The sequence below is a fragment of the Schistocerca piceifrons genome, chromosome 4, assembly GCF_021461385.2.
Source record: "Schistocerca piceifrons isolate TAMUIC-IGC-003096 chromosome 4, iqSchPice1.1, whole genome shotgun sequence".
Classification (NCBI taxonomy): domain Eukaryota; kingdom Metazoa; phylum Arthropoda; class Insecta; order Orthoptera; family Acrididae; genus Schistocerca; species Schistocerca piceifrons.
In genome coordinates, this window is record NC_060141.1 from 252,411,300 (window position 1) to 252,430,636 (window position 19,337).

The 19,337-nt window shown below is 41.6% G+C and overlaps 1 protein-coding gene across 2 annotated transcripts in view; it reads left to right on the plus strand.

The window, feature by feature from the left end:
- The window catches only part of LOC124795534 (glycosyltransferase 25 family member), an 869,126-nt gene that overhangs the window by 772,468 nt on the left and 77,321 nt on the right, over positions 1 to 19,337 (plus strand). For both annotated transcript variants that reach the window (XR_007016720.1, XM_047259606.1), the window contains exon 8: positions 17,088 to 17,215. Coding sequence is in view for 1 of the 2 variants with exons in the window: in XM_047259606.1 (XP_047115562.1) it covers positions 17,088 to 17,215 (128 nt within the window). In the remaining variant the exon portion in view is untranslated. The remainder of the gene's footprint in view (positions 1 to 17,087; positions 17,216 to 19,337) is intronic.

A 19,337-nucleotide genomic window follows, 5' to 3' on the forward strand; every position in this document is an offset into this window, starting at 1 on the left:
GACCAGTAAACTTTTATTGCCCATGTTACTGCCTTCCTTCAGCAAACACTAAATGCCGTAGTTCATGGCAACATGTGTCTAGGACTTTGTGATCCTTCTTCGAGGAATGTTGTGTGCCACAGCTTCCTCGCCAACTTGTTTCTCACACTATACCTGAAATCACTTTCCATGTTAGTTGACCCGCGTACTAGCCACATGGAAGGAACATGTCGGTCCTTATTGATTTCACGCTATGACATTCAGAATCGCTGACTGCATTACAGGAGGTTTTCACACCATAATGAACACACACACACACACACAAACGCGCACACACACACACACACACACACACACACACACACACACACACACACACACACACACACACACACACACACACACGAGAGAGAGAGAGAGAGAGAGAGAGAGAGAGAGAGAGAGAGAGGTTATCTATGAATACGTTTTTGTCTTAGATACGTTGTCAACTATCTGTACAATACAGAATCAATTTATGTAAGCAATTCCACAAATTATCCTGAAGGCAATTTTCCGGTTGCGCTTGTCTTCCCGTGCGAACTTCACAAAGGCGTTTCCTTCCAATGCGTGTTGGGCTCTTCGTGTTTTCGCATTAGACTGCTACGGATAGAATTCGTACGCTACTAGACTGCTTGTTTCACTCATGTTTACGCTTACGTGGGATGTGAGGGTTCAGGGTTGTTGTCAAACTTTGGCGCCCGTGCACTAAGCCCACACGCTTTGTTTGAACAGTCTGCCACGCTGTGCGCTCTGTAATTACGTGGTGCAGATTTACCGGAAATCTTGTCTCTACACAAAATATTCCTCCTGTCAGGCCTCGAGTTGAGAGAGAGAGAGAGAGAGAAAGGGGGGGGGGGGGGGGGGGAGAGTGAGAGGGACAGAGGGAGAGAGAAAATGTGGATTAAAATGTATGCACAAAATTAATATAATTTTTATATTTTGACTAAAGTTCAGTCTTGATCACACTATTTATGTTTTAATGATATAGGAAACCGGTTTCGGTTCTTTTTACAAAACCATCATCAGACCCATGGCTCCCTTAGGATGGTAGGCGGAGCTCTCCTCGCTGCTACGCAGTCAACTGATCACGCCGAATTAATCTCACAGTATGTTCCTGAAGGATGCAGAAATTAACGAAATCCAGAAGACGCATAAGCATAATCTCAAAAAATAACTAGTTTATTGTAAATGAGCGAGACTGGGGGATGGTGCATTGGTAAGAACTTGGACGTTTATTCGACGGGGCTGTGGTTCAAATCACCGTCCGGCTATGAAGATTTAGGTTTCCCGTGATTTCCATAAATCGCATAAGGCGAATTTCGGGATCGTCATCTTAGCAGGTCCTTTGCCTGTCCATTTATAGCAGTCCATCACTTACTGCTTAATACCTCTGTGTGTGTTGTCCCAGTATAGCGTCCAATATCTGATCTCCCTTCCACATATCTTCCTAAGACTGTTTTTACGATTTTACGAGTTTGTTTTCTACCTTTTTATTACTCTGAGTAATTTGCTCTCTCTTTCTTCTAAGTACCTCTTCATTTTGCACTCTCCTCATTCAACTTTTCCTTTCCCCATCCTCCGTCGCGTCAACATCTCAAAAGCCCCCAGTCTAACTCTGTCTTTATTACTCATTGTTCACGTATCAACTCCATACCCGAGGACGCTCTATTTCTGCAGAAAATTATCTTTTTCTTACGAAATGTTCCTTTCACCATTGCTACCCTGGTTCTAATTTATATGTCGCACTTCGTCACTTTATCTTATGTGTCCTAGGCATGTGAAGCTTTAACTTTTAGAACTGAATGTTTATTTTTTTAACCAAACTTATTTTCCTATTCATAGTAGGCATCATCTTTGTTTTCAGTTTCAGTAGGTCAAAAGAAAAACGTCTGCACAATAAGTTTTTTCTTTATCTTGTGCACCGAGACGCGTTTCGCTTTAGTTACAAGGCATCTTCAGTGGGTATCCTGAAACATGACACGCACATTCAGGTTATCGTTTGCACTTACAGGCTATAGATTTAAAACAGTTCGTTGATGTTTTTCTAATTAACTAGAAGATTAGTTACAGATTAGCGTTTAATTCATTATTTTTAAGTCAAACACTTTGCTCTCGGATGGTAAATTGGTTGGAAGTATTTACTTTTCCTTTTGGTCACTGTTTTCAAAATATAGCAATTTCATTGCCTTTTGTGAGTATAGTATCGTTTGTTTCTGCAACTGTTTGCAACTTCCTCAAGTTTAGCTATCAACTGTTTTTTTCTGTGACTATATGTTAGGGAAAAACAATTGAAAGCTAAACCTGAGAAAGTTGGCAACACAGAAACAAATGGCAGTCAAATTGCCGTACATGAGAAACAATGACCAAAAGGAAAAGAGCAAACTTTTAACCTGTTTACCACCTGAGAGAAAACTGTTTCGCTTAAAAATAATGAATTAAATGCTAATTTGTAAGTAGTCTTCTATTTTATTATCAAAACCTGAAAGAATTGTTTTAAATCAATAACTTATAAGAGTAGACGATAATCTGAAGTGCAAACAAAAGTATCGTTTAATATTTCAGGAAACCCATTGAAGATGCCTTGTAACTAAGGCGAAAAGCATCTGGGTGCACAAGACAAACAAAAAACTTAATGTGCGTCGTTTTCACTTTGAACTACTATAATTTATCTACAGCTGCTGCGACAGTGGCCAGCACAAGCACCTTGTTGTCTTCGTTTTCGTTTTTCTGTTCTTTTCATGTATCCACGTCTTCTTTTGTAGGCACTAGGCACACTCAGTACAGGATTTCCGTTTATAGTATGTCACACTTACACATTTCACTACACCTAACCTTTCCTGTTACGCACTACACATGATCATCCTCTTACTCTCTGACTATAGCTTGTCTCAGGTTTAGTCTATAGGACAGATTCCCTGTTCACAACTTAGCTTGTTCGTAGAACATCGAGTATATTTTTCCCCACTTTTTTAGTTCATTTTACACCACATTTTCGTTTAACTAATGTTTGGTCTCTGCATCCGGCTTTGAACATTTTTCCAGATTTCTTAACAGAAGTGCGGGAAGTGCGAAGAAGGTCGACCAAAGTCACTGTGGTAGCGAGGATAGCCGCATGCTGTTGGCCACCTGACAACGAAGAAAGTGCTGTGTTGGTGTCCTACCTATTACTTCCCACCGCAAGCTAGGAAGCAGATGTCTGTCGGTTTGGGGGTGTCGCGATTCCGCACAGTGTTTATCAAGCCATTTCTGTTTTACTCTGACTCGCTGGCACCTGTAGACAAAGCCCTCTTCCGAGTCATGGCGGTTGCTTTGGACAGTGGAAAGAACAAAATTATCAGCCGGTGGCCGTGAGGCTCCGACTGTCTACTCTGACAGACCAGAATCCTTCATCTCAAATCGTTGCGACCCCAAGAACTTGCCCACATTGGCCACGCAATGGGAGGAAAGCAAAAGCAAACAAACTGTAGAAACTCACTCTCCTCTGATTAACTTTTCATGACTGCCGTTCACAATAATGTAGAATTTTTAAAGGACATCATAGTCGCCGTTGGCTCTAGAAATTATTTATTTCGCGACTGCAGTTTCGACCTTAAGGCGGTTATCTAGTGGCACTACGTAAAATAAAGCACACAGAGTACATACAGAAGTGCACGAACATGCCATATATGCAATAGCGTATTACAAAAATAGCAAAAACAAAATACCAGTTTGTTTCAGAATATGTGAATCTTTGAAATTCTCCTACATGTATACATGTCTCCTCAAGATTTCGTGTTTTGACGAAAAGAATACAGCAAGATTAAAACAGCACGAAGCTCCATACATGTGAAATCATCTAAATTACATCAACTGTTATCAGTGTTAACATACTTAATACAAACAACAAAAATACCGTATGTTCTTACACACTACTTACCGTGTCATAGATACTACATTTCACAGATAGCAATTGTAACTTTAGTATCGTAAGATTGTTTTATATTTGTTGACAAGGTACAGCTTTCTGTGTAATGACGTCGTCATACGTACAGGGGACGAAATGAGAAAACTTATTTCTATTAGAGGGGTATTACATATATACTTTTAACTGCCCTAAAAGATTTACAGTGACTTTGGTGCTCATACAAACATGGCAACAGTAGTTTTACTTATCACTCTGCATACGTATAGATTGCAACTAATGAAACAACACAGAATACACAAATATACTCGACCATTAAATGCTCAAATAAAACAGCCAACACTGCACCACAGTGATTTGAGAAAAAATACACGACGAGACACCCACAAGCAAATACAGGGTATGTCTTTTTACCAACCTCTAAAATGTGAAATGCAATACAATTATGGACAAAAATCGTATGTTTGTGTACCCATACAATTCCACGGAGCTTAAAATGTTATCGAAAAAGTCTGAAAAATAATTACACCACATTATGGTGAACTGCTAAAATATATTATACATGAGAGAACATATGCCAAAAAAATAAAATATACAAAGGTTAAAATGAAATTTAAAATAATAACATAAAATGTTGGAGATCGCACTTGATTTTCCATCGTTATCGTTTATAAAAATTCCGACGCAATAGAAACGTGTTACACAGTATTTCTGAAGAGCTGGTAAAATACATCAACTGGTAAAATACATCACATAATGTAAGAGATTCTCAGAATCCCATCTGTGTTACTGGTTCGCATCAAAACTATCTAGTAAGCTGACGCTCTTTGTAAATAATATGGAAAATGTATTTAGAGAAACCTCTTCCTTCAGTAAATTATGAACTGGTTCTGTCTTAATTACTCTACTGGCCATTAAAATTGCTACACCAAGAAGAAATGTAGATGATAAACGGGTGTTCATTGGACAAATATATTATAGTAGAACTGACATGTGATTACATTTTCACACAGTTTGGGTGCATAGATCCTGAGAAATCAATACCCAGAACAGCCACCTCTGGCCGTAATAACGACCTTGATACGCCTGGGCATTGAGTCAAACAGAGCTTGGATGGCGCGTACAGGTACAGCTTCAACACGATACCACAGATCATCAAGAGTAGTGACTGGCGTATTGTAACGAGCCAGTTGCCCAGCCACCAATGACCAGACGTTTTCAGTTGATGAGAGATCTAGAGAATGTGCTGACCAGGGCTGCAGTCGAACATTTTCTGTAACCAGAAAGGCCCGTATAGGACCTGTAACATGCGGTCGTGCATTATCCTGCTGAAATGTAGAGTTTCACAGGGATCGAATGAAGGGTAGAGCCACGGGTCGTCACACATCTGAAATGTAACGTCCACTGTTCAAATTGCCGTCAATGCGAACAAGAGGTGACCGAGACGTGTAACCAATGGCACCCCATCCCATCACGCCGCGTGATACGCCGGTATGGCGATGACGAATACACGCTTCCAGCGTGCGTTCACCACGATGTCGCCAAACACGGATGTGACCATCATGATGCTGTAAACAGAACCTGGATTCATTCGAAAAAATGACGTTTTCCCGTTCGTGCACCCAGGTTCGTCGTTGAGTACACCATCGCAGGCGCTCCTGTCTGTGATGCAGTGTCAAGGGTAACCGCAGCCATGGTCTCAGAGCTGATAGTCCTTGCCGCTGCAAATGTCGTCGAATTGTTCGTGCAGATGGTTGTTGTCTTGCAAACGTCCCCATGTGTTGACCCAGGGATCGAGACGTGGCTGCACGATCCGTTACAGCCATGCGGGTAAGATGCCTGTCATCTCGACTGCTAGTGATTCGAGGCCGTTGGGATCCAGCACGGCGTTCCGTATCACCCCCCTTAACCCACCGATTCCATATTCTGCTAACAGTCATTGGATCTCGACCGACGCGAGCAGCAATGTCGCAATAGGATAAATCGCAATCGCGATAGGCTACAATCCGACCTTTATCAAAGTCGGAAACGTGATGGTACGCATTTCTCCTCCTTACACGAGTCATCACAACGTTTCACCAGGCAACGCCGGTCAACTGCTGTTTGTGTATAAGAAATCGGTTGGAAACTTTCCTAATGTCTGCACGTTGTAGGTGACGCCACCGGCGCCAACCTTGTGTGAATTCTCTGAAAAGCTAATCATTTGCATATTACAGCATCTTCTTCCTGTCGGTTAAATTTCGCGTCCGTAGCACTTAATCTTCGTGGTGTAGCAATTTTAATGGCCAGTAGTGTAAAATAGTGAATCTTACCCCGGCCCGAGAGTTAGTCTTTTGCAAGATACTTGGTGACTCACCCATTACTGTGGTAGCCTATAAAAACCTAAATATGGCACAGACTTTAATTTCTCGCAGTGACGTAATGCTGCAGGCGGATGAGGAATTCTGTACAAACATGGAGATGCGAGGGATCCACTTCATATGTCGTGTGCGTGGAGGCACCAGAGAACAAGGCTGACACCAGACCATCGATCCTCTCTTTTAAGGGGGATCTGTTTCCTGAGAAAGTAAAAATCTTGATCTACCATAATGACATGAAGCCGTATTTCTCACCCCTGGTAAGGTGCTGTAAATACCAGGGCTTCAGAAATATGTCTTCCTGTTCTACTAATAACTCAGTTTGTGAAGTCTGTGGTCGGTCGCTTCATACTCACCAACCCCAAAATGTGCTACTTTAATGAAGGAACGCAAGATACAGGAACCTGAGATTTCCACATGTTTCTCATATTTTGAAACCTAGAAAACGACGAGCTGCCTGTACCTCATCCGAATTGAATCACATTTTGACACTTCTTTCGCCAAGTCCTCGGCCGTATCTCGAGTACTTAGTCTTACCGTTCTATAATAGTGACATCTGGTTGTCACGAAAGTAAATTAGCCCATGTAAAATTTAGGCTCTCTCCTGTTGTGGTTCCTACAGCACCATCTTCAGGGACCTCAAATTCGCACACCTGGCCAGAGAAGCAGCTTTCTCCGTTGGCACCTACCAGCGACAGTACTCCATTTACGAAAACCTCTCCCTAGAAATCTACAGACCAGCAACCTGTTATAAGCCATTGGTTGAAGGAGACTGTGACTGTATGTCCACTGCTGCCCATTCCTATTAAGTTTCTACCCTAACAACGGAGAATTCCTGGCAAGAGTCCATAACCTCTGAAGTTGTTAAAGAGAAAAAGAAGTCGTGGGAAAAATCTGATCCAGTGATCTCGGAAGCTCCAGATTCTGCACGCCGTCGATCTCAGAACTTTGTAGATGATGATCCATCCTCGTCACTGACAGCCAGTGATCCTAGGGCGTGATCGATGCCCTTGCGACCTTCACACATAAAAAGGACGCCCTTAATTTTATAATTCTGTGAAACTGCAATAAATATTACTGACACCTGCCTGATCTACAACAACAAAATTTCTACTCTGTAAGGAACTCCTTTCACTTACGATGATTCTCCAACCTATAGAAGCTACTGTGCCTTCTGTCGGAACCATCCTGGTCCCAAGAGAGCATCTGGCGTCTGGAGGGGTCTGTACATTGGTTCGTACTGATGTCAGTCGTGTGGATTCCCCTCCATACCACATTGCAAGTTAATATCAGTGTGAGTGCTAGCGACCCCAGCAATCACCATTTGCAATGTTTATTTCCCCATGGCGAGGATATTTACATACCTTGAGATGGTTACCTTAATCTGAAAACTCTCCCTCCATTTTTCCTACTTCTAGAGTTCAGTGCGCACTTCCCTCCTGTTTTTGAGTACCAAGTCGTCTGGTAGTTGCTTTCTGGTTGAACAACTTACTGTACATATAGATCTGCCTCTCCTCAATGAAGGTACCCCTACCGATTTTGGTGACACCCACGATCTTTTCGGCTGTAGAACTTACAATTGCTTCCTGCAGTCTTGTGGCTTCACTACAGTGGTATTTGTGACAGCGATCACTTTCTAGCGATACTGACCCTAAAGCCGTGAATAGGACAGGATACGCTCTTACTTCTTCCGATAATCACAAATAACATTCGTTGGCGGGAATATGTAATGTTTTTGTATTGTGGAGCTAATAGCAATTAGTAGAGCCCTACGTTTTATTAATCGGACCTCCCTCGCCCGCATTTAATCTTTTAGTGACCTAATGAGCAGTCCTCAGGCTTTATCACTATTTTTCTTGGGACACTGTGATACCTGCTATTCACAATTTTCTCTCTGACCTTAGCTGTACTACCTGCTCATTTGTCTTTCTCTTGGTATCCCAAGGAAGAACTGACCAATCTTTTGGTTAGAGAAGGGATCGCATACCCAACGTTCACTTTGGTGATTCTGGGTGCAGATGAGGCCTTTACTCACTCAGAGATGATACATTATCACGTGGGCTATTGTTTCCTGTACTAAACTTCCCACAATCAAGGAGAGTACCGCTGCATGCCGTCCCTCCTTCCATTCTTCTCAGGAGACCATCGTTCTACATCCCCTCCACATCAATAGTACCAGATTAAGCCATAGTTTTATTTTATGCATTGAGCCACCACAACCCTGTGGTTGCGGCACTTTATAGACAGAAGCTTACATCCTGGTGGAACGTCCAGTCCTTCTGGCTCTCCGTCAGGTCATCCTTTGTTATGATGTGTATGATTGTGGGCGAGTAGTTTTGTGGTGGAAGTGGAGAAGATATAGGCAGCCAGTGGTTGACAAAAATGCATTGATTGTCTAGTAAACAGGCACAGAAAATGCTTACCCATGGGTATCAGGTGCCAGGCAGTGGATGTTTAATCTCGGGCTGTAACAGGCTAGCGTAGACTCGTCAGTGTCACTGCTTCTCGTACAAACGGCTCTACTGCCTCGTGACCTGAGTCAGGCGCAGTGCGTCAGTTTCCTGGCTATGGACGGACAAAATCTACATTCTGTGTCCATGGTAGTCTGTGATGTTGCTCAGTGTCACATCCTGAACCTGTGGCTGGAGAGTGGCGGCTGGCATTAGTGTAGTCCAATGACTCCAGCAGGGAGAATCTCAGTTCGTATCTCGGACCACGTGGTAGTGGCAGATCGATGTTTAAATGACGGCAGAATGTAGGCGCACTGGTAGTGGTCATTTACTCGTAAGCCCACTGCACTGATGATAGCTGCGTCAGAAGAACGTCGACGATCCCGCGGCGGAGACTGGCATAGGGCGAGCGCCGATCTACAGCTTGGCTGTGCCGATGACGTACTCAGATGGACTGGGTTATATATACAGCGAAATAGGTCGCCTGTTAATGCGGAAGGCATCTACTACTGCATACTTTAGCGCTGTCTAAACTTCCTGAAGGCTGGTTATTGCGCAAAGAACGAAGTCACTATTGAGCAAGCTGTCAATATGACGAAATGCTGCACCCTGAATACGGCACTAGGTTCCTGCCGTGGCCCGAACCGTTACATTCCTTTTAACGTGTTTTTGATTACTTGATAACGATTCCTGAGAGATGGCTCCACACTGCTGTCGGGCCTGCTGGCCGCCCCAAACCATATACACTGAGGTGACAAAGGTCATGGGATACCTCCTAATATCTTGTCAAACCTCGTTTTGCTCGGCGTAGTGCAGCACCCCGACGAGGCACGGACTCAACAAGTCACTGGAAGTCCTCTGCAGAAATACTGAGCCATGCTGCCTCTATAGCTGTCCATAATTGCGAAAGTGTTGCCGTTACAGGATTTTTTGCACAAATTTACCTCTCGATAGTGTTCCATAAATGTCGGGCGATCTATGTGGCCAAACCATTCGCTCAAACTTACCAATCACGAACAATGTGGCCCAGGGACATGGCGCGTTGTCTTAATGGGTACCTGCGTCGTACGTCCCAAACTGATTTCTGCGGTTACCTCATGCAGCGTTTATTGTCTGTTAGCACTGACAACTCTACACAAACACCGCTGCTCTCGGTCGTTACGTGAAGGCCGTCGGCTATTGCGTTGTCAAGACTATGCCTGAAATTTGGTATTCTCGGCATCACTTGACACTGTGGATCTAGCAGTATTGAATTCCCTAACGATTTCCGAAATGGAATGTCCCATGAGTCTAGCTACAGCTATCATTCCGCTTTCAAAGTCTGTTAATTTCCGTCGTGCGGCTATAGTCACGTCGGAAAACTTTTCACATGCATTATCTGAGTGCAAATGACAGCCCCAACAATGCATTACCCTTTTATACCTTGTTTACGCGATACTACCACCGTCTGTACATATGCATATCGCTATCCCATGACTTTTGTCTCCTCAGTGTACCCGTACCTTTCATCCGATTATTTCTTATCTATGATATAACTTTCGCTATCAATGTCTCGATTTTACCACTCATGCATTCAATCACAATTCGATCACATTTCCGGCTGATGTTACTACTTCCAGATGGGCTATCCTCTGATTAAGGAATTGGTGACCTCGTTGTTAACATCCTTAATCTTCCCTCCTCCCCCCCCCCCCCCTCCTCCCCGACCCCTAACCAACCAACGAAGCTGTCACTATTTGGTTTCGTGGAAACAATTACGTTTAGTTCGTAAATTGGAATTGCATTTGTTCTGTGTTCGTGTTTTCGATGTGCCAAAGAAGCAACAACAGTAAATAGCCCCCACCATACACACGTTAACACACATTCACTCGTTTTTATGTATGTTGTATTGGATTATCAATGTAATTCAGTAATTATGTGGAAGTTAATAACGTAAGTGAATAATACCAAAATTTAAATATTTTTTTTTCTTATAGGCCATCTACTGGGTACGTATTGGGGAAGCTTTTCCACGATATTTTGCCATTGAAAGATGTGTTGTTGAATCAAGGCTCTTCTTAAAATTATTTTAAACCAACAACCGAGAAGAAAATACGTTGATAAGGCAGTTCAGAGTTCATTAGAAAATTTCTGTTTTAACTCTTAATTCCCAGAAAGCAGGGAATGCGGTCCATTCTTTCTATAGTACGCCTCCACAGGCCCAAATAAAAAAGAAACTGTTTATCTCATTATTGAAGGTTGGGTTACCCTTGCAAGGAGCGACACGTTAATTGTTATACATAAAATGGTGCTGGGCGTTATGTAAAATTCCAGGCAGAGCCAGACGAGAAGGAAGTCAAGATAATACACATAATATTTGAAGATACTATCACAGTACCGTGTACACGGTATAATGTGGTTCGCTTGTCTGTAAAATTTAGGGTAAAAATGAGGCAGAGAAGAGTCAATGGAGATAGTCAAGTTCCTTCTCTATTCTCGTCAGCTTAAGCAGTTTTTGAGGCAAGCAAATAAATGTCAGCGCCTTTGACTCAAGAACTGATAGCTATCTACAGCCGTGTGTACCACACATTACTCGTGCAGTCACGAACTACACCAGAGTTGTGAAGATTCGCCAAACAAGTGGCTGCACAGGTGTCAGTTTGACACATGATGGGCATTACTCCGCGTTGTTGGTAGAGTGTAGAGACGAGAGAGAGAGTTCGGTGCACAACTTTGCAGTGTTTGCCGTCCAAGAGTGTTCCTCGCCTACTGTGGTGATGCAGTAGTTAGGATAATGGAAAAGTTTTCGGGGTTATTTGTTTCGAATAATTTACGATTCTTCTGTAGCTGTCTGACAAAGAGTAAACTTGCTATGTTAATCTAACAAGTGGCATGATAATTTCATTGCGAGGCGTAGCCGACATCTTCATCACTTGCATAAAATCACTGCAACTTCAGTCTAATGCGTCAGTGAAGGTGTCCAAACACTTAGGTGCCATTTAAACATCTCCACTTATCTGTGTCCTGTAAATCAACAAAGGATGTGTGTGACATTACAGGCAAAAATACGCAATAAAACGTTAACAAATTGTAAATCGTGAGCCGCTATAATCAATGTTGAAGCTTCATATTTCTTTTACAGCACAAAGGAAGCAAGCAACAGGAGCGTAAAGAAAGATGAGGAGGTACGGATTACAGCAGCTGAACATTTCTGATATTGCAATTGCTTTCACCATTTGTTATATGTTACACGTTACGTATTTAAATATAGGTGTATGTAATTAATGCAGACTTCTTTGCTATACAGCCGCTGATAAATGAGAGTTCGGTTATTTTTGTATCAATTTTTCTTGATACAAGCGACTTCTTTTCCTGCAAAAAGTCGTTTGTGCAGTTTATTGTTACTGTATAATACATAATTCTTTCATTTATCGTATTCTGATTAACTGTTCAATTATAGAAAAACTTAGTTATATTTGCACTACACGTGTGCTAAGGTACTGAAACCAAGACGGAGGAAGCTGCATGAAATCAATGACCTTTATGGAATTTTGCGTTTGGAACTATGTCAATACCCATACAACCCATGGTTTCATGTCATCCTTCGATCAGATAACAGAAACAGCTAATAACTCCTAAATGATGGACTGAAATTAGAAGCGAGGTGGTGCAGCGGTAACACACTGGACTGGTGTTTTGGCGAGGCGATGTTTCAAATTCCTTTCTAGTCACCCACGTCACGGCCGATTTCCTCCCTCATCCTTACTCGGTGGAAGCTTGTGCTCCGTCTTTAACAACGTCGTCGACAGAACGCTAAACCATTTTGCTTCCATCCCTCATTCCTTCCTTACAGAGCACGAGAGCAAAAAATTGACCGTTTATAGTCACCGGAGGCTTAGTAAAGGTTCCTTTATGAACATTTTTTCCGGGTTTGTTTATTACCCCACAATCGGTTTCTTTTTAAAGGGGAAGGTGCAAAATTATTAAGATTATCTGCCGTACTAGGCAAAACGTAGAGCCGTTTCGCTACAACGGACAAGACTGAAACTGATCACCTGATGTTCTGTTAGAACGAAACTGGTTGTGGCACAATAAACAGCGTGGAATACATTTGTGAACATAACATTCTTTTAGGTTTTTACATCTTTCTATTCAAATATATTTTATATTGTGTAAATGCTGAAAATTAACGTGAAAATTTAAGTATCGTGTGTATCACGATATATTGCAGAATGAGATATGGAAATCAGGAGTTGGCATTGTGTCAGGAAATACTAAAAATATGGTTAAAATTAATTGATGACCATCCACTTCTTAATTTTTTGTGGTTTCCCGAACACAGCAGGTTTCCTCCCATGTCATCTATCACGTGACTGACTTAAATAACTGCATTGTCGTCAATGCGGTAAGCTCTGTTTTTTTTTCAGTTTAAGGCCAATTTCTCATTCTCTCTCTTATCGTATCTCGAGTGTCGTATATGGTTATCGCTGCTTCTGCCTCTCCATTATCTCATCAGCCATTCTCCTTCCTGGTCACCATCGGCCACCAACGTCTCGCTTTCCTTCCATCTTATAGAAGACCGTCTTCTGTTCCTTCATCCTTGGAAAAGTCGATATACGCATTGCCTTTGACCACCTGTCGCCTTCCTAGATGTCGTAGCCGCAATAACAGCTTTGGTTCTGTTGCATCAACTCTCGAGCGAAGTAGCGCAGGGATTAGAGCGGTTAGGAGACTGGGTCCTCATTCAGTAGGACGACTGAGTTTCAGATCATCGTCCAGGTTTCCGTGGATTCCGTAAACCACTTAGAGTTGACAGCGGAGTAGTTAGTTTTAAAAAGGCACGGCCTATTTCCTTCCCCTCTTCGCCGACGGGATGTTAAACGCTAATCCTCGTTCTTCCTTTACTTCGTTATTAACATGCTTCGTCCTCGCTCTAAATGTCAGAAAACTATCGAAAAGTCCGTCTTCAGTACCGTAGTCAGTCGCGCTCTCTCTCTCTGTGTGTGTGTGTGTGTGTGTGTGTGTGTGTGTGTGTGTGAGAGAGAGAGAGAGAGAGAGAGAGAGAGAGAGAGAGAGAGAGAGAGGGAAATCAGCAGTTGGAGTTGTATCAGGAAATACTAGAAATATAATTAATTGATGACTATCCACTTCTTAATTTTTTGTGTTTTCCCGAACACAGCAGGTTTCCTCCCATGTGTGTGTGTTGTGTATATTGCTGTTGCAGAGAGGTATCTTAATGCTCTTTTCCCTTTGCCTATGTCTATGTTTGCTATATTTTTATTCTTCTACTGTCAGTTTTCGCATGTTAATCGTCAGTTCCAGTTCACTGTCAACGAGGCCGGACTATTGCTGTTACAACTGGACAGATACACTGAAGAAGTAATTCTTTATAACCTTTCTCCAGCCTTCGACACTACGTATTTCTGCGGTAAACAGGTGTCGTCTACTGAAATGGAACACAGTTACGCAATTGACGTTCTGGTCAAGTAGACTGCGACATTCTCAAGGATGGAAACTAACAGAACTTACCCGACTTTGTGCTGGAAGAGAAGACTACGTTTAAACATTCACGACAATTTAAAAATGTTTATCGTTACGCAGGGACCTGTTCTGCCTGTCCGAGGCAGTACTCATCCAGTTTAGCGACCAGATCACCCAAACTTGAAATGTACATCACTTTTAGGTCATATCAGCCATGTATAATGAGAACAATACTAAAGTATCGGTACGCCCAATGAGAAAATCTAAAATGTTACACGTTGGGAGGTATCTTGTGCAGAAGAGGTTGATATCAAAGGACTTCATGGAGTGAGCAGAAAGAAACATATACCAGAATGTATTTGCTACACGACGCAAAATGGACAGCATTTAAAAATACACAAGGAAAACCCGTAAAGCCACAATAAACAGCAGACTGACAGCGAAGTCAAACAGTTGCCATTGAAACTGGGCATATACATTAAAGAAATGAGAAAATATATTTCCAGGAAAACACATCTGAAAGGCTCTGTAAACAAGGTCGACCCAGAAGGAGAAAAAGAGACTGGCTGGCATTCATTAGGATAATGTTTATAAATGTGTAAAACTTGTGTGCATTTAGTATTAATGTAGTATCGTGATGACGAAAAACTGAAATTTGAGATTTAGGTTTCAAGGACAGTACTACCCAAGATCGGAACTCGAAAAACCACCCAAGATCGAAACTCGAAAATCGTGGAAGATCCACCAAAGGAGAATAGAGTCATTTAATATGCGATGTTGCAGAAGTACGCTACTAGTTAAATAGAAAGACATGCTGAGAATCAGGTAGAACAGGCGATAAAAAGGGTTCTAGTTATCAGGCAGAATAGGCGATAAAAAGCGTGTGTAGCAAAATCCGGCCAGGGGAAGGGATAGTACCATGGGACTTCTACGGCAGCGGGTTGCCAAATTGTGTTCTGTAGACTATCTGACTCCCGTAACACCCTCGTAGGAGCGTGAAACTTAAATTACAGCTCACACCGAAGGAAGTGGGGCGAATTATAGCAGTAACAAGTGACCTACAGGATGTAGGGATGTATGCTTTCCATCTGATTGCGAGAGTACAAGTATACCATTCAGCACACGTTACTTGGTATACAGTGTTCAGTGAAAGTGCTGGCTATGGGCAGCGTTCTTTGATGTGAGAGCTGCTACTTGACAGCTTTTCGCGGTGACAAGGGAGAAGTGAAGAAGTGTTGCATTACCAAATGCCCAACTGCTATCCTTGCGAGCCCGTTATCTATTTCCTCTTCAGAACCTGGAAGAACTGAACAGCACAAGTTGGCTATTGCGGTGATAAACTTACGTGTGTTTTAATATTTCTGTTCATAACCCAAGCCAAGCAGAGCGAGTGGCAAAATAAAAAATAAAAAATAAGAAAAAGTGGTTGTTTCCAACGATCTGCAGTCTGTGAAAATGGGTATGAACAGTTCCGTAATTTGTAATACACCTTATAAAAAAGTCGCCTCCACTCTCACCCACCCCCGTCTATACCTTCTACTCGACCTTTCGCCAACGTCTAAATAGGAACCATCGCGGGACTTTGCAGGGAAATTAGTGTTTCGATTTTGAATTTACATTCAGGTGACAGTGCTTAAGTTTGTCACTATCGTCGCTTCGAGGCCCATTGCTGTTGGATTATTTAACTAACGTGTTTTTTCCCAATTACTGTACACTCTCGGACATCTAAAACTTTTTCTTTACTGCTGAGTATTTATACAAGGTAGTCGGAAACAGTCTGAAAAGGTTAGAAGGGTATTTCAGTGTAGGTTGTGCTGGGAAATAAATGTTAAGAAAAAAGTCGATACGTTGCGCCGCTTCCGAGTTAATTGGCCTTGAATTTAGCTAAACAGACCGTAGTGCTCTCCAGTACAAGCGGCTCGCCAGAGATGGTATCGTCAGACGTGTGCTTCGTTTGGTTTCCTACAACCGGACAAGAGAGAGACGTGGGACGCTACTGAGAATCGAACTCAAACCAAAGGCTGAGCAGTCTTCACGCACCCTCATGTACACTATGAGAACAACTGACACAAGTTGTATCTGACGGGCCGCTTGAATTTTCTCGCGCAACGACCTGATTGGCCAACTTTAAGCAACTCGGAAACGTCGCATTGTATCGATTTTTTTTCTTAACGATTATTTCTCAACACAACCTACCCTGAACCACCCTTAGAAGCTTTTCACTATTCCTGTACACCCTCTATAAATACTGGATGGCTTCGAAGCCGGAATCAGTAACCTCTTATTGTCTGTTCCAAGTAGAAACAGACTTGCATTAAAAGCAGAATTTTTTAAAAGCGAGCATGCTGTTCATTCGTTTTTGCCTGTGTGACTGTGAAATTCCATTTGTAACAAACTGCTTCAGGTAGTTCATCCCTTCTTAATGTCTTGTATTTCCTCCTAAAACATACTGTGTCAATTACCTTTTATCGTTCATCCCTTCTTAACGTTTTATATTTCCTCCTAAAACCTACTGTATGTATTACATACTGTATTGCAGCCGTGCGTCATTTATGACGCAGTAAAGTCTTGTTGCGTGTGAAGTTTGTCTGTGGCCCACTGAAATATGTAAATTTTTATATTACTGATTGACCTTTGGATATGGTTGATTGATCGCTGTAGAACGCTGGGATATTTTCAGCGGGGTAAAGAGGCTCCCAATTTTTTTTCTTTTTGTTTTAATGAGCAGGAGCGTGGAGGGGAAATTGCATGGTCCAGCATTTGGCAAATTACTGGCGTAAACTACAGGCTGGAAGTGGAGGATTGGAGGTATTTACAGTTTTTCTGGGAAAATATTGTCCCAAACAAAAAATTGAAATTTTTTATCCACTGTGACTATGCTTGTGGTTTTTATGTTCTCAGGTGTTGAAAGGTGGTTACGAGAAAGTCATGGTGCTAGAGGATGACATTCGCTTCGAATCGTATTTTCGTCATCGAGTGGCGAACATCATGCGGGATTTGGAGGAAGAAGACATCGAATGGGACCTCATGTGAGTAGCTAGTCGCAGATAGATGATTTTACTCTTCGCTGCATTCTTAACGCTAAGTAATACCTGTTTACGTCGTGTCACTATGAATTTCTCTAATCTACTGACAATACTTTTCTTTTAACAATAGCAGCAATTGTAACTGCGTTTCTTGATCGATGATAGGCGTCAGATGCACTTGTGACGTAAGCCTTGTCGCAGAATTAAATTAAATACCCGTAAATTTAGCCCATTTTCAATATTATCAGCGGAAGTAATGTTGGTTTTTGAGACGTACCATTTTTCGTCTAATTTCTGCCATTCCTAGTTCTTTCTTTTTTCTTTCAGTTATCCTTATTCCTTCCATCCTTCCTCCGTTTTGTTCCTGCTCCTTCTTCCTTCTCGTCACAGTATTATTATTATTATTATTATTATTATTATTAGGATATGGACCATATGTCACAGCGATTTCAGATTTCTTTTCCTGAACATCTTTACAGCCCTCATTCTTTCTTCGTGAGCTATTTTATTTCCTTCAGTCCATTTGGTTTGATAACCGTGTTGTGCTGTCCAATCTTTGTACCTGTGGAACTGCACTTCTTGTTGTAGATGGTATGTATACTCCCGCATGGTCTCTTTTGTTTCTGTAATCCAACTCTATGCTTCCTTTCCTATCTTTGTTGGTGCTACGATCTCACCGAGATGCTTGAAGTGTCTGTCCCTGTTTATTTGTCCGTAAATCGTGTTTCATTTCTGAAAGTTAAATTTAGCGCGAATGAACTCAGATTTTCCAGAAGAGACATGCAAACCATCTTTTCCAGCGCGTTCTTTGAGGACTTCCATTTTTTTGATTGCTATGAATTCGCTGTCCGCGTATATCGCTGTTGTCCGTTCAAGATGAGTAGGCACCCTGAGATTTTGTTCTTCCCTAATGACTTTATCCAGGACGAGATTGAAGAGGAGTGGTGACAGTCCATCTCCTTTACGAACACTGGCCTTAATTAATGTGCGCTTTGGTATTTCTCCCATACATTCTTTTTAGATTTTGTGTCCGTGAGTGTTTGCTTGAAGAGAGTTACTGAGTCTAGTTGCTGACATTATTATTATTATTATTATTATTATTATTTCTTTCCTTTCTCAGACGTTATGTCTGGTTAAAAATGAAAAGTGACGCGGACATTGATCAAACGTGACTTCCTTTTAACTGTACGGTATATGTTACATAGCATTTAGGAACTTTCGGGTAATTGAACATGTATCAATAATTACAGATTTCTTTAGTTGTGTATATACGTTTGGATGCAGTTGCATTGCGTTGATGTACTGGTGGATATTGTGTGGTATGACTCCTGTAGTTCATAGTATATTTGGTATGATGTCAACTTTATCCTGATGCATGTCTTTGACTTCCTCGGCCAGTTGGATGTATTTTTCAATTTTTTCTCCTGTTTTCTTCTGTATATTTGTTGTATTGGGTATGGATATTTCGATTAGTTGTGTTAATTTCTTCTATTTATTGGTGAGTATGATGTCAGGTTCGTTATGTGGCGCTGTTTTATCTGTTATAATGGTTCTGTTCCAGTATAATTTGTATTCATAATTCTCCAGTACATTTTGTGGTGCATACTTGTATGTGGGACCATGTTGTTTTATTAGTTTATGTTGTATGGCAAGTTGTTGATGTATTATTTTTGCTACATTGTCATGTCTTCTGGGGTATTCTGTATTTGCTAGTATTGTACATCCGCTTGTGATGTAATCTGCTGTTTCTATTTGTTGTTTGCAAAGTCTACATTTATCTGTTGTGGTATTGGGACATTTAATAATATGCTTGCTGTTTATTGTTTGATCCTTTATTGCAATCATGAATTCTTCCATCTCACTGTATATATTGCCTTTTCTTAGCCATGTGTTGGATGCGTCTTGATCGATGTGTGGCTGTGTTAGATGATACAGGTGATTGCCGTGTAGTGTTTTCTTTTTCCAATTTTCTTTCTTCGTATCTGTTGATGTTATGTGATCTAAAGGGTTGTAGAAGTGGTTATGAAATTGCAATGGTGTAGCCGATGTATTTATATGAGTGATTGCTTTGTGTATTTTGCTAGTTTCTGATCGTTCTATAAAGAATTTTCTTAAATTGTCTACA